The following is a 21,560-nucleotide window of genomic DNA, read 5'->3' on the forward strand; positions in this document are numbered from 1 at the left end:
AAATCCAAAATAATTATGAGATCTTTATTTTGTAGATAATCTATTATTAATCAAATTGTTTTTCAATGGTTTATTATTTAGAAAAAAAAAACGATTCTTATTTTTTAAATTATCTATTATTACATGCATAAAGTATATGTACAAAACAAAATCTTCTCTAACCTTTTCTAAATTTGAATTTAAAATATTAAAGGGACTAAAAGTATTAATACATAATAATTTGATTTGTATTATTTATTTCTTTATTTGATATGAACATTAATAATATTTAATATTGTGCATTAAAGGTTTTATTTTATTTTAATTTTTAACATGCATTAAAGGTTTGAATTTAATGAAATCAGATATACACGTGACTCAAGGAATTGGAAAAGATCAACACCTTTTTTTTTATATATATATATGATACGTGACTCATGGAATTGGATAAGATCAACACGTTTTTTTTTTCTATATATATATGATACGTGACTCATGGAATTGGATAAGATCAACACGTTTCCTTACCTTCGGAGTCCAAGTGTTCACATCTCTTTCCCATTGGTAATGGCGTCATCGAGGTTGGAAAATTGGGGTGAGAGTGAGACATTAAAATGTTGATTTCTTTCTATGTCCCAACGGCTACGGCGCCTTTGACCCTTGTGCTTGCCTCCGATTGGACCAATTGTCTGTACCCTGGCCTCTACTTTGCTCATTGTTTTAATATTTCTATTAATCAGCTAGAAAAAAACATATGTTATATTAATAGTAATGTTATGGACCATCTTTTTATCTTCTTGAAATTAATATGATTTTTAAAATCATCATTAAATTTTAGATGAATCAGGATTTTGATCCAATAGTGATTTTGAAAGCCACATCAACTTTAAGAAGATCAAAAAATGATAAAAAGATGGTCTCTATCATTACTCATTATTATTAGCTAACTAAATTTGCAATGCCCGTAAAGTTCTAATGATTTTTATCTAACAAATAATATTAAGTTTTTTTTTTTTTTTCCCTATTCAATATGGGAGAGAGAAAATGAGAAAGTACATACATAAGGAGAAAATAAAAAGGGTGGGCAACCCTAACAAAAGCCCCTAAACAATTTGAGGTTAGAGCAACAAGTAAAGGATAACGAACAAGTGTGGATGAATTAAATAAATGACCTGGACCATTAAGAGAATAAGAGCGGCTACAAAGGACTGCAATCAAAGGCAAAGCAAAGGGCTCCAAAATGAGTACGAACCGCAAAAGATTCATCAACCCTTCCTGAAGTGACATGAACCACAAAAGGTCCCTTAATCCTTCTCGAGCCCTCGCAAGAAGCACAACAATCGAACTTGCACCGTAAGAGGCTAGATCGGAGCCAAAAGTAAAAATCTTCACCTTAAAATAACACACAAGAACAGAGAGACTAAAGCTAAAGCCCACACAAAACAACAACAACAACAACAACAATAATAACATAAATTCACGAGAAAATATATAAAAACAACAAAAAGCCCAAAAAACAGCAGTGCTAGTGGAGGGAGAGGTAGTGGATGGTGGATGGAGGGCATTGACCGGCACCGAGGAGCTGGGAGAAATGTGGGTTTTTTTTTTTAGTCCAATTATAACACAATGATATACCTGATATTCACTTGGCCAGTCTAGGTCGCGATTTAGGCTGAATGGATTGGGCCTAAAGGCCTGTTTGAATGTGCTTTTGAGAAGCCTAAAAGTGCGTTTAATATTCAAAATGTCTGTTTGAATAAAAATGTACTCATTTGGTGAAAAAAAAATTGAAAACGCTTTTAAAGGTTCAAAAAGTAAAAAAATAGCTAAAACGCACTTTTGGCAAAGACTTAAAAATAAAGCTTTTGCCAAAAAATATTTTTTGACTTAAAAACTCTATTTCTTAAACACAATTCCAAACATGTAATGTCTAAGCCACACACCCCAATAGGATATGGAGCACTAGGAATAAGGTATGGAGGATAATCACTCTAGGTAACAACCACATCTTATTAACTTCTAATATAGAAAAAATAATCCTCTATTTAGCCAAAAAAAACAAAAAAGGAGAAAAGGAAAACCTGCAAGCAACACCCTTGCCATATAGCGGGTTTGCTCACAACCACATCTTATTAACTTCTAATATAGAAAAAATAATCCTCTATTTAGCAAAAACCCTTGCCAGATAGCGGGTTTGCTGTATGCAGGTTGCAGCAGAAAACTCCAAGCTGGTCAAAGTCCATCTTTTTTAATCCAATTATATATCCCATTCACTGGAATGGTCCGTAAGGAAGGTGCCAAGAAGTTGTATTATTTAATTACGATCGATCCAACGCAGCTTTGACTTTTCTATGTATTTAAGGAGCTATGGCGGTTCTGCAATTCGCTTTCTCAATTTTCTCTACTAAGCACTAGTCTTGCAACTTCTTCCATGGCATTCCACGGAGCTTCTTCCTCTTCCTCTTCCGTTTCCAGCTGGGCTTATGATGCATTCTTGAGTTTTAGAGGCGAAGATACTCGGAAAACTTTTACTGCTCATCTATATGCAGCTTTATGTCGAAACGGAATCAACACCTTCATGGATGATAAGCTTAGAAGTGGAGAAGAAATTTCACCGGTACTTGTCAAAACCATTGAAGAGTCGGAGATTTCAATCATTGTACTTTCTAAAAACTACGCATCATCTCGATGGTGCTTGGATGAGCTAATAAAGATCCTTGAGTGTAGAAAAACAAGAGGGCAACACGTTCTACCATTGTTCTACCATGTTGATTCGTCTGAAGTACGAAATCAAACCAATAGTGTTGGAGAGGCATTCGCCGTACTTGAAGAAAGGTTTAAGGATGATAAAATGAAGGTACATGATTGGAAGACAGCCTTAACACAAGTGACGAATTTATCTGGGAGGCTTTTGGAGAACAAGTACTATTTCTAACCACTCTTGTGCCTTCCTTATAGATTATTCTAGTTTTTGTACTACTAACTTTTCTTTCTAGTCCTACATGTTTATATAATATGTAATTTTTGTTCTGTTAATGTGAAAGTAACTCATTATATGTTCTGTTATCTTTTCTATTGGTAGGAATGAACCTGAATTTATTTATGAAATCGTTGAATGGGTGAATTCGATATTAGTAAACAAGACATACTTTCAAGTTGCCCAGTATCCAGTTGGAATAGAGTCTCGTGTACAAGATGTGAAGTCGCTTTTAGATATAGAAAAGAATGACATTACATGCATGGTAGGGATCATCGGAACTGGTGGAATTGGTAAGACAACTATTGCCAAAGCTATCTACAACTCAATTGCTTCTCAGTTTGAAGGTAGTTGTTTTCTTGAAAATATTAGAGAAACTTCTGGCCAAAAGGGCCTGGTCCATTTGCAAAATAAACTCCTTTCTAAGATCCTAGGAGGTTCAAGTTTAATGGTCGACAATGTTGATCAAGGCATTACTTTGATAAAGAAGAGGCTTCGCCTAATAAGGGTACTTTTAGTTCTTGATGATGTGGATCAGTCGGTCCAATTAGAAAAGTTAGTTGGAAAAGGTCATTGGTTTGGCTTAGGAAGTAGAATCATTCTAACAACAAGAGATGAAAATTTACTTGGTGCACATGGAGTTTATTTACCATACCGGATGAATGTGTTGGATTACAATGAAGCTCTTCAACTCTTTAGTTGGAATGCCTTCAAAAGTGAAAAACCTCACAACGATTTTGTAGAACTCACAGAACATGTAATAGGTTATGCCGGGGGCCTTCCACTGGCCTTAGTAGTGCTGGGTTCAGATCTATTTGGTAAAGGCTTGTATGAATGGAAAAGTGCATTGGATAGGTATAAAACAATTCCAAATAAAAAAATTCAAGAAATACTTAGAATAAGTTATGATGGGTTGGAGGACATTGTAAAGGATATTTTCCTTGACATTGCATGTTTTTTCAAAGGAGAAAAAGTAGGTTATGTTAGAAAAATACTAGACAAGTGTGGTTTCTTCCCAGATTACGGTATAAAAGTGCTTGTGGATAAGTCTCTCATATCTATTGATAAGGACTTCGAGACATTAATTATGCATGACTTGCTACAAGAAGTGGGTAGAGAAATTGTTCGACAAGAATCACCCAAAGAACCTGGCAAGCGTAGTAGGTTGTGGTTTCATGAAGATGTTCGTCATGTCCTAGAAGGAAATACGGTAAGACTTATGTTAAAAACCATTTATAATTTACATTTGTTTCTTTTTCATAAGTTAAGCTACTAGAAAAATATTGAATTTTTTTTTTTGAATAAAAACTGCTAAAAAATTACATGCAAATATATGTATGTGTATAGATATATGTTACACATGACAATTGAATGAGTACATTAATGAATTTTATTTAAAAAAACAAATAAAAATTATACCATAATTACACTAGATTTTAATTGGTTGTGTTTTCACTTTTCATAAAACCATTTGTAAAATTGTTTTCAAATAACGGGATAGTAAATTTATCACAACCTCTCTTGAGATTTTACAAAATAAATTTTTTTCTTAAAGGGTTGAGTATTCACGTAAAACTAGTGAAGCTCATAATAGGAGAACATGTGAGGTTAATCCCACCTTGACAAAAGGAAAAATTGAGAAATATTTTTACAAAATAAAATAAAAAGTTAAAAATAAATAAATAAAGTACGTACGTGTTGCTCCAAGGTGGCAGCAGCCATGGTGTTTATTTGGCAGCCTGGCTGCCACTGCCGAGCTACCAAATGCATCTAGTAGCCCCCACGCGACATCCAGATCCGTCTAGCGACCACCTCTGAGAATCCATCAGGTGCCAACAGTACAACTCCATTTTTTATACATGTAATCAACATCCGTACACTTGGAAAAAAAATGTTCATAAACAGTATTTTCTTTGAAATATATATATATATATATATATATATATATATATATATACACACGATATTTAAATTTTATCAAGACAAGCATTATAGTTCTAGCAAGTGTTAAGATATGTAGAAATTCATGTTACGATTTTGCTGATACATTTAACTATACAAATGTTTTTTTTGTTAGGGATCAAATAAAGTTGAGGGCATATTAATAGATTTGCCTAAACAAGACTTGATACACTTGAGCTTCAAAGCTTTCAAGAAGATGAAAAGGCTCAGACTATTTATAAGCCGTAATGCACGCTTTTCTCAAGAGCCTAATTTTCTTTCTGATGAGTTAAGATTGCTTGATTGGCCTGAATATCCTGGAGAATCTTTTCCATCAAATTTTTCTGGAAGAAACCTTGTTGAGTTAAGTATGCCTCGTAGTCACCTGAAGGAGTTGGAGGGTGTCCAGGTAGAATTATTGTTTTTCATATTTCTTCCTTTAAGTTATGTTGTAAACTTCTTTCGAATTAATTTATTTCTTCTTTTTCTCGTCAGAATTTCCAAAACATGACATATATGGATTTCACTGATTGCAAGTTCCTAAGAAAAATTCCTAATGTTTCAAGGATTCCAAATTTAGAGAAAATGACTCTTGATGGTTGCAAAAATTTAGTTGAAGTTCATCATTCTGTTGGATTCCTTGATAAGCTCGTTGTTTTGAGTCTTAGAAAATGCTCTAATCTTACAAGTTTTCCAAGAAGCCTCAAGATGAGATCTCTCAAATTTCTTTTCCTTTCGGGTTGCTCAAGGCTTAAAACCTTCCCTGAAATTGAGTGTCAAATGGAATGTTTAGACTCCGTTGACTTTCGAGATACTGATATAGAGGAATTGCCTTCATCCATTGGAAACCTTGTCGGGGTTAGTTACTTATATCTGAGCGGTTGCACAAACCTTACAAATCTTTCGAATAGCATTTATCAATTGCAAGATTTAAAGTATCTTTTTCTCGATGGTTGTTCAAAAGTTAAGTTTTTAAAAAAGGTGGAGGATAACAGACAATCAATGCCTTCTGTTGTATCCGTAGAGGAATCTGCAATTTCTTCAAAGGTAGAATTACTCCAATTTTTGCCTTGGACGAATGCAAGCAATTCTAATGATGGTTTTTCTTCGATAGCATTTCCGAAACTTCGACAGTTGTATCTTGGTAGTTGTGCCCTATCGGAGTCAAATTTCTTTAGAACAGTTGATTGTGCCTCTGCGTTAAATGTTTTAGATCTATCAGGTAGTGATATTGTTACCCTTCCTCCATGCATAAGAAGATTTGTTGGATTGAAGTCCCTTACTTTGAAAAATTGCAAGCAACTTCGAGAAATTCTAGGACTTCCACCAAATGTAGAATATGTGAATGCTAGCGGGTGTGTGTCATTGGCAATATTTTTAGAAGAATTTAGAAGATCTCAATTGTTTAATACATGGGACCCACTAGAGCCTATTGGGGTTGGAATGGGATTTCCTGGAAACAATGTCCAAACAGAATCAGATTTCTTGATTCAACATGATTGCCCTTCTAGTTTGGAATATCTATATCTATCAAGTAGCTCTATTGTTAGCCTTCCTGCCTGGTTCAACAGATTTGTTGGATTGAAGCGCCTTGCCTTGAATGATTGCAAGCAACTTCGAGAAATTTCAGAACTTCCACCAACAATTGGATGGATTGACTTGTCCAATTGCCATGAACTACGAGAAACTATGGGGAATGATCTGCAAATTCGTTTATTGAGTGAGGTACGTACCTCTATTTCACATATATACTTGTAATTAGTGAGTGCCTTGGTTTGTATGTCTTATCACTCATATTTGTGTAACAGGGACATCTCGAGGACCATAAATTTAGTTGTATATTTCCAGGAAATAAGATTCCAGACTGGTTCAACCATCGTAAAGAGGTTTTAAAAAGTAATTCATGTCAAATAGATATTAATGAGCATGCACCTTTGGATGAGGAGATCACAAAAATTGCTTTCTCTGCTGTTATTGGAACAAAAGCATATATCACTGATGTACAAGATGAAATAATAGAGGGTGGACAAGATGAAGATGAAGGTACTTTTGAAATTATCTTTGAAGTCACCAATGATGGTATACCAATATATTCTTTTGTGGAAGATATCTCCGGTCAAATTCAGTCAGATCATGTATGGTTGCACTATGATGTTCCAGAATCTTATGAGCTAAAGGGGGATAATCTTCAAGTTACATTTAAGCTAAGGTCAGCATCAATGTTCTTTAAAAGTTGCGGATTCCATCTGGTACATTGGTATGAAGAGAAAGCTGACAGTAGATTTAACAGATGGTATTCAACTTCCTAAGGGACGCCCTGAAAATGATGATGATAATGACAACTTGAAATTCAATTGGTAATTCAACTTTCTAAGGCACCCCGTAATGCTTGTTAATTTTGTTTTGAGTTTATTCTTGAATGTGGTGGCTTTAGAGGAAAATATTTGAAGAGATTACATGTTATTTGATTGAGTAATTAATGTTATTTGTTAACATTTGAATCAACAAGAGCTTGAAAAAAGAAAAAAAATTAATGGTTAATATTTACTGTCACATCATAATTATAGTTGTATAGTTATTTGATGATGTATGAGAGTTGACTAAATATCATTTTTCTATTTGATTCAATGAAATTTAAGTCAATCTGAAAATTTGTTACGTCAAATAATGATTAAATTCAGCCAACCATGATGCATTGAATGCATTCCTTATTGGTGTTTGGGATTTTGCAAGTGTTTCTCTCCATTTTTTGCCCTCCAAATATTTTGTTATTAAATTTCATCCCACATGACATTTTTATAAACCTTGTGGGTTTATTTATACTTTATTAGGCCTTACAAAGCAAAGGGTTTATTAATTCCACGAATCATTTTTTGAAAAGTTTGATCCCTTTCCACCTTGATTCCATGTAGTTGCTGGAACCATCTTGGGTGTAAACTCCACATTTGAAATACATGGTGGCTTTCCCTTTATCTTTCCCCACATACTTTTCTACGCCATCGATGAATACTTTCACTTTCCCTCCATTCACATCGTGGATAATGTTTAGTCTGAACCACTTGTCGAACAGATTTGGTGCCACCAACGTAGAACCATAATATTTCAAGTCTCCATTGTAGATCCTCAGCTGCAGAGTGGTGGCTCCCTCCACCGCACCAAGGATTTGCGCTATTGTCACACCGGTGGTCCCTTTGGGCACAAAAGCATACCCTTCAAACTACCAAACTCCCGATGAGTAGTCATGTCCCTGGAGTGAGCAAAATTCAACGAAGTTAAATTATCGCTTATCTCAAAAGCTTAAACTAAAAAGAAAATAGTTGATTTAATTAGAGAGAGCTTACAGCTATACGAATTTCAGTGCGTGGCTTGGTCGGGCTGTCGGGCTCGAAGGGCTTGTCATTGCTGTAGACCCATAACGTCCGAACTCCATTTTTGTAACTGTAACGATCCTGTAGGGGTACATTATATGGCCTCTGCAATTTGAGGTTGTCGTCTGTAAGAGGCACAGGGGTGAATCCATCGGTAGGATCAGCACCACAAAGGGGCTGAGGTTCGAAAGAGCTCACAAGAAACAGGATCACTAAAACGCTATAGCAGAAAGAAGAGTTCATTCTCAAGTAGTTGTGAGGATTCGCAGCTCAAAACCAGGATTTATATTCTTGCTCTGGTTTCTTAACGGCTAGCTTAGGACACGTGCAGATTTCCAGAGTGGACAATTGCCTATTAATTCCAAGGTTGCCTTGCTTGCAGGAAATGTTATAATTTAAACAGCCATACAACCTTTCAGGAAGGGACATTAGGCCAAGCTATTCTATCACCCTCTTTTTTTTTCTTTTTTCTTTTTTTTAATTTAATTTAATTTAATTTTATTTTTTATGACCTTGGCTTCCCCGGCTTATTTGCACTTAAGGGAATTCGAATCTACTGAGATTAAGGCTCTTACCAGTTGAACAAATATCTTATTGAAGCAAGAAGAACAAGCTAGTAATATATTAATATAGATTTGTATATATATACACAAGATATATGAACGAACTAACGAGTCAAGTAAACGAGTCGGTCAAGCTTTAAATAAGCTGAGCTCTTAAGCTCCTATTGAATTTTTTTTAGTGAATCAAATATGTTTCATTTACTAATCGAGCAGGTTTGTATAATATCAAGCTCGAGTTTGAGTTTGGGTCAAGCTAAATCGAGTGAGTTGTCAAACAAACTAATTTATTTACAACCCTAGCGGCGGGAGGCGGTGGAATGTGTCACGCGTGGTGTAAGGCTACCCATGCGTCGATGCATGTGAGACACTCGACAGCGAGTAAGATCTACTCGTGGGCTCGAGTAAAACATGTGCGCGCATATGTATGTTGACCGGACGACGACAAGGCTAACGGCGGTTGGAAGTGGAGAGACCAAGGATCATGGTGGGGTAGTGTGTCTATTGGTGGAGCTTCCTAAAAATTGACAAATCTAATTTTGAACCAAAAACTTCAAGAGAAAAGGGAGAATCTGTGGCCGAAAATGGTGGAAGGAGGCTGAAACCGAACGATTTGCGGTGAGGGAGAAGCCGATGGATAGGACCTCCAAATAGGCAGATAGAGCCTACAAAAAGATGAGTAGGGCCTACAAAGATGCAAGAAAGGGTGGGGGAAGGAGGAAGAGGGATAAATGATAAAAATCATTATTTCAATCATCTTTTAACCATCTCCTTATAATAAATGGTTGAATCTACCATTGAATTTTTGTATGACCCACATGAGTCCACAAATCAATGATAGATCCATTAAATTTGCTAAAAATGATGGTTGAAAGATGATTGAGACAATGATTTGTAGCATGTCTCGAGGAAGAGGGGAGTAAAGGAGAAGGGGTATTGCAGCTTGAGACTCGAAGAAGGGGAGGAATTTTTTGGAGGAGAGAGAAGTGAGCATTTTCAAGGGTTTAATAGCCTCTTAATTATATATAGATCTAGCTATAGGACAACAAAGCTTCCCGTATGGTATGTTAGACTAATTCAAGGTAATTAGTTGGCGAAATATGAATTAATTATGAGACCATATCAAATCACATATTTATATATCATTACAAAGCCTAGCCACCAGGATATATATATATATATATTCAAATCACACATATATATAGCTAGCTAGCTGTCGAAATAATCAACTTTTTTTAGTCATGGCCAGCTAGCAGTAGTAATTGCATGCATTGACAATCAATTTTTGAAAAGTCTAATCCCCTTCCACCTTGATTCCATGTAGTTGCTGGAATTAACTGGGGCGGCATAAACTCCACACTTGAAATAAAGGTCTCCCGGCCCTTGATCTTTCACCACAAACTTCTGGACTCCATCAATGAAAACTGTAACTTTTCCTCCGTCCACGTCGTGGATCACATTCACTCTGAACCACTTGTCGTACAGACCACTCGCCACCAAGTTTCATTCTTTCGGACCACCTGCGCTGCATATTACCTTAATAAATCGAAAATGTCAAAACTATGACACCCCTTTCCTTTTCTCTCTTTTTCTTCCTTTTTAATCATGACTTGGGTAAGGAGTAAGCTTGTGGCATAGCCGTGACGACGACGGCTACCGAACGAATAATAAAAGGGTATTATTATCATTTTGGGTCTTTTATTAATAATTCTCCTGATTTGTTTTTTGAATGTATAGTAAAAGGTTCTCACTAGCCTATCACTGTTTCTATTCTCTATTTACATCATTGGAAGTTGGGAAGTTTGACCTCGGTGGCTGCAACACATGGCACCAACCACCATGGACCGGTGATTCCTCAGCATATTCTTAAAAAGGAAAACTCACGTACATTAAAGTTACAGAACCGACCAATATTCAACCATATACATTGGATCTAATTATATTGATCTGACGCTTTTTAGTTGTCCATTTTTTGTTGGACCCTAGAGAACTCAGAATTAACATCTAATCGTCGAACCAAATCCTTATTCTAAGATGGGTTCCTGCAAGACATCAAAGTAAACTATATTACGCCAAATACATACGACAAATGAACTTTCCGCTCGGGATCCTTCACTGCCATTCAATAGTCTTTTACCTCATTTTTTTCTCAAAAAAAAAAAAAAAAAAAAAAAAAAGTCTTTTACCTCGTATTCTTGTCTTATAAGAATCCTATCAAACTTTTGACCACATCAATCAATCGAAAGTTCATTTGTCGATCTACACAATGCAACACAAATCAACTAAATAATGGCAGTCATGCCACAAGCCTCCACATGCCAATATCTTCATCCTTCACTATTCTAAACGACATGTTGTTTAGGTGGGTCAAAACATATGACCTCTAAACAATTGTCAAAAGAAAAAATCGTCTTCTTCTTTGTTGACATTGTAAACGACAAGTTGTTTAGGTGATTCAACCGATTTGTGAAACACTCGATCTCAAATTTGGGCCACTTTGTTTACTTTGCAAAGAAAGTTATGTAGAGGTCCCAAAAAAACAATCTAGGAGCTTAAGGAGAGGGGTAAGAAATTTCATTTAAGGTATGTTCCTTATGTCACATATATTATTGTGATTATAAAATATGTATAATTATGGTGTTCAGTAATTTATTCCAATTAAAGCTTATTCTATAAAATCAAATATTCTGAATTAAATTGTTAATTTAATTCTTGTGGAAACAAATATTTGAATTCATTACTAATTTTATTTTGTGGAATCAATAAGCTGTATTGATTATTTATTTGATTTTTATTCCTTGATGGAAGGAATAATTAAGGTAACAACTCTAATTGAGGGTCCCTGACCTACCTATAAATAAGATAGATGTATTCCATCAATTGACACTTACTGGTAGGCATAGGTCAGAAGAAACTCTCAATATTTTTAGTTTTCTAGTTTTGGTTGCTCGAAGCTGTTCTTCAATTGGCATGGCTAGGGGTATTTATATAATTATTCATTTTGCTGCTTATTTTATTGTCAATTAGCATTTAATTATATATAAAATTCTTACAGAGTGAACTTTGTGTTTTTTTTAAAAAAAAATAATTAACTTATATCTTATTGGTACACTACATTTTCATACATATTTTTTTTATAAGCGAATCTTAAATCCTTACTATAAAATTACTTGTATATTTTCTTGAGGGCCATGAACAAATAAAAGCTTTTTTTTAAAAAAAAAATTAAAGCATAAAATAAATGTCCCTTATAAATGATTTACTTGAAAAAAAGAAAAAGGTATATGGAGATAGACATAACTCATTTGTTAATTTTTTTTAAAGAGTTTTTTTTTTGTAAAGAAATAATTTAATGCGTATAAAGAAGAAAATAATTTGATTGTTTGGTAAATGTTTTTATCCTGAGAAAAATAGGGAGAGATGGAAGAGAAAGAACACAAATCAAATTGACCGACTTTTAACCTCCGCCAACACTCGCACTGTTTCTCAGACAAACTAAATTACCTCCTCCAACTTCCACTTTCCTAAAACAACACTAACTCTCTTTATCTCTCCTCTGACTGCACCATGAAGTGGCCGGCGACGCCAGGTCTCGGCGTCGCCGCCATGTCCTACGTGGTGATCGACTACCTCCGCCACCTATCGCCGGTGTGGCACGAGCGACTTCAGCCAGCACTCTGGTCACTGCTCGCTCTAATCGCTGTCATTCGCGTCCCATTCTACAAGCACTGGTCCTCTGAGTTTCGCGCGGCCATACCCTTCGTCGCTTCCATGATCTTCATGCTCTCAGCTCTCCTCTTCGAGGCTCTTTCCGTGCGCTTCGTCACCGCCGTGCTCGGCCTCGATTGGCACATGTAAGCATTTGCATTCCTGTGTGTATCTCTGCTGGTATATATGTTTTGGTTTTTGAGCTCGAAAGAGGGCGACCCAGATGATAAATCAGTGAAAATCTTAAGCTTATTTAGTTTGTTGTGGGTTTTTCATTGCGCTCGCAAGAGGGCGACCCAGATGATAAATCAGTGAAAAATCTGAAGCTTATTTAGTTTGTTGTGGGTTTTTCATTGCGTGAAATTAGGTGGGCCAAGTTGCTTTTGTTCGTTACTTTTTTGTTTTATTTATGGTCGCTCAAGCTTAAATTGTGTTCTTTTACTGCATTTTGTTAGATTATGAGGTTCTGTGAAATATGAACATGGGTTTCAGATTTGATTTCTAACCAAGTTTATGGACTATTGGGAATAACCGTATGAGGAATTGTTTGAGCTTTTGTAGGATTTGATCTGATCAGATATATTTGGAAAGTGGTTGGGATCAGAAACGCTAGATTAGGGTAAAGCATTAATAAAGACGATGACTGCATTGTTCACTGACGAAAAAAAATGTTGGTATTAATTACTCTTATGGGACCTGTCTCTGTTAGATTTGGTTGCTATAACAATAGCAAGTGATTAAGAGTGACGGATTTGGTATGCAAACACCTGTTTCTGGTCTGGGATATTTTGTTTCTTTCCATTTTTTGGGTTTGTCAGCCCATAGCCTCAAAGTTAGATAGCAGAGTATCATCTAAGTATTGGCTTGAGCTGATAAACTTGTTAACTCTGTAACGGTTATGACTACTTCAATTAAGGTAAGATAGCACCTTCATTGGACTTGTTCTGAAATTATGTGTAAAATATTGAAGATAGACTGTTCATTGTAACTTCTTTGTGATTTCACTGCAATTGCTTTGTTGGCTGGGGACCTCACCTCATAATGTGGACATCTCTGTTTCGAATCTTCCCTGGCTTTTGGGGACCAAACTCACTCATCCAAAAAGTAAAAAGGATTTAATGCTTTTTTGTGGCCAATCATACCATGAATGCACATGCATGTCTTAGAGGATTTTGATGCAAGTTTCAAGATCTTATTGGCTTATATGCTTAGGGGATTAGTATATGATTTTTTTTTCTTTGTTCATTTGATAGGCCTCTAAAAAGATGTTGGATTCAGATCTCAAACTTGAGGCAGAGTCCATTTCAAATCTATAACTGTCCCTTTAAGAAGAGATGGTTGTATTGCATCTGTGCACAGAGGAAGAATTCAATAAATCTTTATTATGGCATGTAATTTTTTGTCAAAATTAGCATGTTTATACACATTTCAATATTAGAATGGCAAATTCAATATGTTTAGGGAATATAAAGGCTATGTGTCTTCCCAAAATGCAATTTTTGTCATTTAGGCAGTGACTCTTTACCAGATGGTACAACAATACACCCTAAACAGATAATAACTGAAATGCCTGTTGGCTATGAAGGTTAAAACATCATATTACTCAATTTCATTCGTCGTCTCTTTTGAATCTTTTCAGTTGGTAGCTGTTAATGAGCTTGAAGTAATGATTTACATATTTGCAAATGATTTTATCTAACGCCTGAGGCACTCATACATTGTGATTATTAAAGTTTTTTTATTCTGTTCATGTTCATTCATTCTGCTTCAAGCACAAATGCCAGTTTATAATCTTTAAGCACCACATGTGGTGCTATTTCAAGCTATGAAATCGCAACACCTGTCTACTTGCAAGAAGTTTCTTATTTGTTCTAGGCCTAAGGCCTGTATGGAAAATGGGAAGCTCCAATGCAGCCACAACTTGCAACTGCAAGACATCAATAGATAATACTTGTGCTTCCTGACGTGTATGTGCTATTGATTGACAAAAACTTCTTGTAGACTTAGTAACAAGGATATGAATATGGATATCATGCTATGTACAGGTTAGTAAGTGGAGTTTTGTGTATGTTTCTGAAGAATCATCTGAAAAGCCTGTATAAACATCACATGGTATTTTTTTTAGTGAAACAGTAAATTTTAAACTTTTCGAAATGCGAGATCTCCCAATTGCACGTTTCATGAGTTATAATGTGAAAGTTAATGTATTCTGCCATCTTGTGGCTCGTTACTAGGGGAATTCTAGGGACGATACCTTTAGTTTCCCATGCTACTTCGGCATTAGCTATTAGCTAAAAGTTAAACAATGGGATTATTGACAGGCTTCTTAACATTTGACAGTGATACACCTCCTCTTCCTGACACTGGCCAGTGGTTACTCCTTGCACTGAACGAGAAGCTTCCTCATCCCATAGTTGAGATACTGAGAGCTCGTATTATTGGACTGCACCATTTCCTAATGCTGTTCATGATGCTGGCTTTCTCTGTACTATTTGACTCTGTAAAAGCTCCTGGCCTTGGGATAGGTGCAAGATACATGTTCACCATGGCAATTGGCCGTCTTCTTCGAGCCATAACTTTTGTATCTACCATTCTGCCATCAGCCAGGCCTTGGTGTGCTACTGCTCGGTTTAGAGTTCCTGGATATCCTCATCGTTGGGCTCAGAAATATTATGTCCCTTATGCTTCAGATTCTAATTCTATTCGTCAGTTACTTCGAATGGATATAGCTTATGGTATGTTCTGTGTATTAAGTTCATTTGCTTCTGTAGATTTTGCATGGTTGGAATGTTATTTACTTGACCCTTTAACTCGGATTTGGTGTGCGCTGTGTTGATTTTATTTTTCTACCTACGTTACGTTTACCGGATTTTATGAATTAGTAACACTCCACATGCCTTGTTTTTTAATATGTCACTGAGCTTTGCTGTGGCATCAGATCATCCAGATTCATAAGAACATATTAAGATTTAAATGAATTTTTTTTCGCGACTTGCTTAATGGGTCCTCACTACACTATATGACCATGTCTACAGTAATGAGGCACCTCATATAGGTCTTCTTTACCAATTCAAAACACTCCATTCAATATTCTGCCAGAGGCTTCCTCACGCCTCAAAAGAATTTACCAAAAACAGAAAAAGAAGAAGAAGAGAAAAGAATCCCAGTTATCCTTTAGTTATTAGGTCTGAGGTTACTTAGCAAACCACAAGTTATGGGATGTTTTTAAAGGTATGGTGAATCAAGATTTCTGATTGTGTAAGTCTTGATAATTATGTTCTTTTATCGGGATTTATATTTGTAGAAAGGTCTTGAAGCATTTCTATAAGTTGGATTTTTGTGTTGGGAATGTGATGATACTGTATATTTTAGACTATTTTCATCATGATCCTATAGATTTTCCTCTGTTGTGGAAGTGGTGCATGTTAACATTTCTTTTCTTCTATTGCAGCTGATACTGGAGGATACCCTAGTGAGTACCAACCAGATTGGGGTTCAATGAGCTTCCTAATTGATTTCCTGCGCCCAACTGCCTCAGAGGGATCTTCATGGTTCAGTCTGCTAAAGAAAGCCGGAGGCGGCTGCAATGACCTCCTTTACAGCGGCCACATGCTTGTTGCTGTACTGACAGCCATGGCTTGGACGGTAGAATTTATAATATGTTGTATTAACACCAGTTAAAAGCACTGAGGAGTTACTGATTCTTCTTGGCCTCTTTATATCTTAAACACGGTTGCAGGAAGCTTATGGAGGTTTTAGCTCAGCTCTTATATGGCTTCTCGTAGCGCACAGCGCCCAGAGAGAGATACGAGAGCGTCACCATTACACTGTTGACTGTATCGTGGCCATATACGTCGGCTTCCTCCTCTGGAAAATGACGGGTTTTATCTGGCCTCGCGAGGACGCTTCCCGAGGTAGAAGGCTAATTAAGCTAGAGAAAATCCAAGGTAGACTAATCCAAGCCGCAAAGGACTCGGACATGGAGAAAGTGAGGGAGCTTCTCGAAGAGGTGGAGACGGGCAGTCAAGAGAGTAAGAGCAAAGGCCCAAGCAGAGCTATGTTGGTGCTTGCTAGTGCAATCATTTTGTCTGCACTAACCATTGTTCTTCTGGCCTTAACATGGACGAGCGATGGATGATTTTCTTCAAACATAATTCCCATGCTTCATCACTGTACTTCTATTTTGTGTAAACTTTTTCTTCTATTTTTGTGATAGCTGGTTTTGTAGGGTCTTGTTATTTGAGGCTCTTCTGTGTACTGATTCTTGTGGGGTTTCATGAGCTTTATTTGTTTTTCTCCCACTTTTAGAAATATTTTGTCAGGTTGGGGAACAGGGTCCTCTTCCCTCTTCATTGTAAGAAGTATTTGATGATTTAATTAGATTTTACAGCATTTAATGGTGTATATATGGTGAAAAATTATATGTACTGTAAAATTTAATCTTGGATTATTAATTCTAACTACGAAGTAGATTCCACGCTTCTAAAGACGCGTGGGATAAACATTCTCCATGAAGACGGGAGGAGCAACCTGCTGTCACAAATCTAATCTTCTTCACCCGCCCGTAGCAACAAATTTTCTTCATCACACATCGGACGGTCAACCTCTACCTCATCGCCAAAGTCAAAATAATTACAGCGGATTTTCCAGTCCGTCGGATCTAAATAATATACTAGTCCTAATAAGCCAACGGCCACCAATGCAGTCGTCCTCAGAAAATCTAACGCTAAGGAGAGTGCTAATAGTGTCTGTTGCTCGCTCGCACGCTCGCTCCCTTAATTTATTTGTTTCTTTCTCGGATATCATTTTCCCCTCAAAACAAACAGATATTGATTTTTGTTTCGTTTTGTTTCCGATTATCCAAACGGGAGCCAAGTTTTTTCCGTGGAGATTCTTCTTGAGCTCTGCTTCAAATGGCGGTTTCCGTTTCGGCATCAACGATTGCTTCGTTGAATTCGGGGCGCTCTAATCGTTTGGCGGCTTCGTCTTGCTCGTCGAAGTTATCTTCGTCGTCCTCTCTCCAGTTTCCTCTGCGGCTCCAGCGAGTTCGAATCGGGACCACGGGGGTGTGTTCTCCGTCGCGGCCTCGAGTTCTTCCTCTGGTAACAATTTTGAGTTTTGTGAACCTTATGTTCTGTTTGTTTCCCTAGAAAATTCGGAAGAGTAATGGATAGTTTATAATCCTACAATTTCTGGAAAATTACGGGATGTTTTTTCCTTTTCTTTTTTGCAATTCGTATTTCGTTGTAGTTATGCTGAATTCTTGTATTCCCTAGGCGAAAATATGCAAGATCGAGCTGCTCTATCTGTGGAAAATTCTATAGCAATGGGCCTTGTTACTTCATAAGCTCATTTGGGATTCTTACATATATTTGTTTGTTGCCTGGGTTTTAAGAATACGAGAATCCCAACTTAATTGAGGAAAATAACTTCTCACTAAGTGTATGGTTGAAAGTAAGGTGACATATAAGCGAATTGCGATTGCTTGGATGCAAATGAAAGCTAACAGCTTGATACTTTGTGATTTGAGATGTTTATCAACTAATGCCTCTGCAATCTTGATGCCGTGAATTAGACATGATACTGTATGATGAAGTAGAGTTAGCCTCAGACATCCATTCCAGATTTGATATTGAATGACATGTATGATTCCAGACCAAACGATTTTATGAAAACCCTTTGACTGGTTTTTCAGGTTCTTTACTTGCAGAGAAGGCTTTTTCTGTGGTTATATTTTTTGGTGCTTAATAAAAAAAATTTCATTTGTTTTGAAATTTGCATGGTCTAATATATTAGCTTGTCTTAAGCAATGGTGCATACAAATAATCTTGAGCTTTCTTCCTAGGAAGGACAGGATCTTGTTTAACTCATAATGTAGTTTTTCCCAATTATTCAGTTAGAGGCAGCTCCTGTTAACTTGTCTAGATCACATGGCCATAGGGTTAGGGATTATTTAACCGGTAATAAGCTGTCAAAAGTCAACAATCAGAAGTGTTTCGACACTTTCAGAATGTCAATTCTGATATGAAGTGAGATGGCCAAATTTTTTTTTTCATGTTTCTCATTCTTCATTGTCTTACGCATACCAAAGTTTTTGAAAAGATATTTGATTGTTGTTTTAGACGCCCATATTAATAGAATTCACACATTTAATGCAAACTTTTATCACCTGAATGACTCTCATTTTTATATGTATGGTTATCATTGGTCAGTTAATGCACGTTTTTTTTGAGATTCAAACAAAGCAGTTATTTAATTTGACTATGTTGTGACTATCAAAAACTAAAAACTGGCTTTGCCTAATACTTGTGTGCTATGAACAGGGGTGGAACCACCCATAGTCTTTGTTAGGGGGAGTAGCCCCCCAAAATTATAAACTCCTCTGAATTTTATGTCTTTTATGAGGTAGACCCTCCAAAATTAATTTTTTACCCCCAAAAATTCTTTTTTAGTTTCCCCCACCCCACCTAAAATTCTAATTCCACCCCTAGCTATGAACTACTAAGTTTGAACTGCTCTTATGAAACAACAATTGACATATGCAGCCAAAAATTTTTCCTGTAGGTCAAAGCCAAGAAGCAAACATTTTCCTCCCTTGATGATTTGCTGGCTAATTCTGACAAACCTGTGTTGGTTGACTTCTATGCAACCTGGTATGTTCTTCCCCGCTTCTCTGTACTTTCCTTTCTTTCTGTATTCATATTTTGCCAAAGAAGTATCATGAGCTGAGATGGTCTCTGACCATGTTGTCCACCTATCTTATGACCCGAAATGATAATGTGCAAAATCACTTAATTTGGAAGTTTTATAAGCTTTTGCATCCAAATTTTGTAAAACTATGGTTGTCTTGTGAGTAAACCATGATTCCTGATGAAGGTAGTAATTTTTCTCCCTATAGGCTATGGGTGAGTCAGAATTCATTATTCAGAGTAACCTCTAGGCTAGCAAATATTGATCAGGAGAATATGATTAAACTGAAAATGAGTAATTCAAGCTCTGGTTTCCAGGTGTGGTCCTTGTCAATTCATGGCTCCAGTCCTCAATGAAGTCGGTTCTCAGCTGAAAGATAAGATCCAGGTGGTGAAGATTGACACCGAGAAGTACCCTAGCATTGCTGATAAATACCGAATAGAAGCTTTGCCTACTTTCATCATATTTAAGGACGGAGAACCATATGATCGCTTTGTGAGTTGAATTTGCATCTTTCTTGCTCTTATCTGGGAGTCTTTTAACTTTTTCCACCCAAGGATGTTTGTGCTTTAACTTATGAAAATGCATAGAAATCTCATCATTTTTTTTTAATGGGCCACAAAAGTCTCATCTTACACTAGTAAAAGGCCCCTTTTTCAGATATTTTCACTGTGTAATTGCTTTTAATTGTCCAGTTTGGACAAATCAAGGGTTAAGTAGTTGAGAATATTTGGCATTACATGCCAATTTTTAGTTTAAGCCACTGATAAAATAAGTTGGCACCATTTAACTCAAATATTGCTCTCTTTTTTTCCGTCTTTATATATGTTGATTGTGAACCAGAGTATTGGTTTAATTATTTTCAGGAGGGTGCTTTGACTGCAGATCAGCTCATCCAACGCATTGAGAACTCTCTGAAAGTTAAGCAATAGTTGAGGTAAATCTTTTTTTTTCCAGCTTACATTCCGAGTGACACTTTATAGTTAATCTGTTCTTTTTGTCTCATCACTGTTCTTCTCTTTGTGTTCTTTCTTTTTTTCTCTTTCTCCCTCCCTCTTATTGCCATTCACTTTTTGAGTCCAGCGATGGCAACAAGCTCTTAGATTGGAATATTGGATTTGATAAATGAAGAATGCACAGGAAATTGCTGGCCTTCTTTCAGCGCTCCCTCTCCAATTTTTTGTATCTGGCGTTGTACCCAAAAAATGTGACGACTGACGTGTATGGTCCTTGTTATGTTACCCTGGATTATGTTAAAAAAATTAAGCCCAGTCAAACAAACATTGATGACAGATTGTTTGGATTACAAGGGTTCTGCACAAAAGTTGCATACGTATTGAAATTTTGATGAGAAAATTTAAAATTTTCTTTTTTATGGTAGTGAAATTTTACATATTACATCTAGCATGACTAATGATCTCCGCGTCCTCGGTGTCATTTCTTAGACAACATGATTTTTGCTAATGATTCCACCAAACTTATGATAGCCTGATTGGCCGTCTAAAAGCTTATTTTTGCAACAATGTGCTGAGTTATTTACGTGGTTTACCTATTTTTGCAATTAATATGGTATCAAAATAAATTCAAAAGTTATTGGAGTATGTCAAAAAAAATAATTTACTCTTTATAGTTAAGCTAAACCAATTGTAATTATTCACTTGGGTGTGATTATAATAATACTTGCTTTTGGGGAGTCACACATAATAGGTTTAAATAATAAGAATTGAGCTTTACCAAAGTATCAATGTAATTCAAGATGTTTCATACTAATATAATTAAGGATTCTCATTTTGAGAGTTAAATTTTTACCTTATTATTACATGCCTAATCACTTTGAAAATTTTCCCGAGGCCTCTTTTACTTGCCGTTACTGGTCAGTTTCTACTTTAAAAAAAACAAAAAATTAAAAATTAAAAAATTAAAATTAATGCGAGTTTATTTCACTTATTATCGGGTATTTTTTGTAGGAAATATAAAAATAAACGAACAATGGCAATTTGGGCTGCCGTTACAAGTAAAGACGAACGTGTGAGAGCATTCCCAGCAGCTTCCCTGTCATATTCCCTAAGTTTAGGGAACCAAACTACTTTTTGCTTCCCTATTTACATACACTCCACAATAGCTTCCCTTTATCGTTCCCTATATTAATTAAATATTATTTTTTACTTTTCTTCATTTTTTTTATTCTTTATTTTTATACTTTTTTAATGATTCTCTTTTAACTAAACCAACCAACAACTATTTTGTCAATTTCATTCTATGATTGTCTTTTTTGTTTTCCTTTTTTTTTTTTTTTTACTTTTTTTTTTTTTTTGTAATGAACCAACAGCTATCTTT

General features: G+C 36.0%; 4 protein-coding genes and 1 pseudogene across 4 annotated transcripts; 4 read left to right on the plus strand and 1 right to left on the minus strand.

Moving 5' to 3' along the window:
* Nucleotides 1–2,360: 2,360 nt before the first annotated feature.
* LOC132183981 (disease resistance protein RPV1-like) lies at nucleotides 2,361–2,914 on the plus strand. The gene has a single exon (XM_059597458.1). It carries the CDS (start codon nucleotides 2,411–2,413, stop codon nucleotides 2,912–2,914), a length of 504 nt encoding a protein of 167 aa, XP_059453441.1. The 5' UTR covers nucleotides 2,361–2,410.
* Nucleotides 2,915–3,218: 304 nt separating this feature from the next.
* LOC132183982 (disease resistance protein Roq1-like) lies at nucleotides 3,219–7,366 on the plus strand. Its single transcript, XM_059597459.1, has 6 exons — nucleotides 3,219–3,774; nucleotides 3,922–4,166; nucleotides 5,034–5,306; nucleotides 5,393–6,622; nucleotides 6,706–7,106; nucleotides 7,188–7,366. The coding sequence occupies exons 1-6, from the start codon at nucleotides 3,219–3,221 to the stop codon at nucleotides 7,204–7,206; spliced, it is 2,724 nt and encodes a 907-aa protein (XP_059453442.1). The 3' UTR covers nucleotides 7,207–7,366.
* A 294-nt stretch (nucleotides 7,367–7,660) lies between these two features.
* On the minus strand, nucleotides 7,661–8,508 carry LOC132183984 (citrate-binding protein-like; annotated as a pseudogene).
* Nucleotides 8,509–12,251: 3,743 nt separating this feature from the next.
* LOC132185753 (protein PHLOEM UNLOADING MODULATOR) lies at nucleotides 12,252–16,937 on the plus strand. The gene is made up of 4 exons (XM_059599528.1): nucleotides 12,252–12,679; nucleotides 14,874–15,268; nucleotides 15,985–16,178; nucleotides 16,273–16,937. Exons 1-4 carry the CDS (start codon nucleotides 12,393–12,395, stop codon nucleotides 16,669–16,671), a joined length of 1,275 nt encoding a protein of 424 aa, XP_059455511.1. The 5' UTR covers nucleotides 12,252–12,392; the 3' UTR covers nucleotides 16,672–16,937.
* Nucleotides 16,938–17,282: 345 nt separating this feature from the next.
* On the plus strand, nucleotides 17,283–20,588 carry LOC132184369 (thioredoxin Y1, chloroplastic). Its single transcript, XM_059597983.1, has 5 exons — nucleotides 17,283–17,635; nucleotides 19,098–19,186; nucleotides 19,541–19,718; nucleotides 20,090–20,160; nucleotides 20,307–20,588. Exons 1-4 carry the CDS (start codon nucleotides 17,447–17,449, stop codon nucleotides 20,153–20,155), a joined length of 522 nt encoding a protein of 173 aa, XP_059453966.1. The 5' UTR covers nucleotides 17,283–17,446; the 3' UTR covers nucleotides 20,156–20,160; nucleotides 20,307–20,588.
* The last annotated feature ends 972 nt before the right edge of the window (nucleotides 20,589–21,560 follow it).

The sequence above is a fragment of the Corylus avellana genome, chromosome ca6 (assembly GCF_901000735.1).
Source record: "Corylus avellana chromosome ca6, CavTom2PMs-1.0".
Taxonomy (NCBI): Eukaryota; Viridiplantae; Streptophyta; class Magnoliopsida; order Fagales; family Betulaceae; genus Corylus; species Corylus avellana.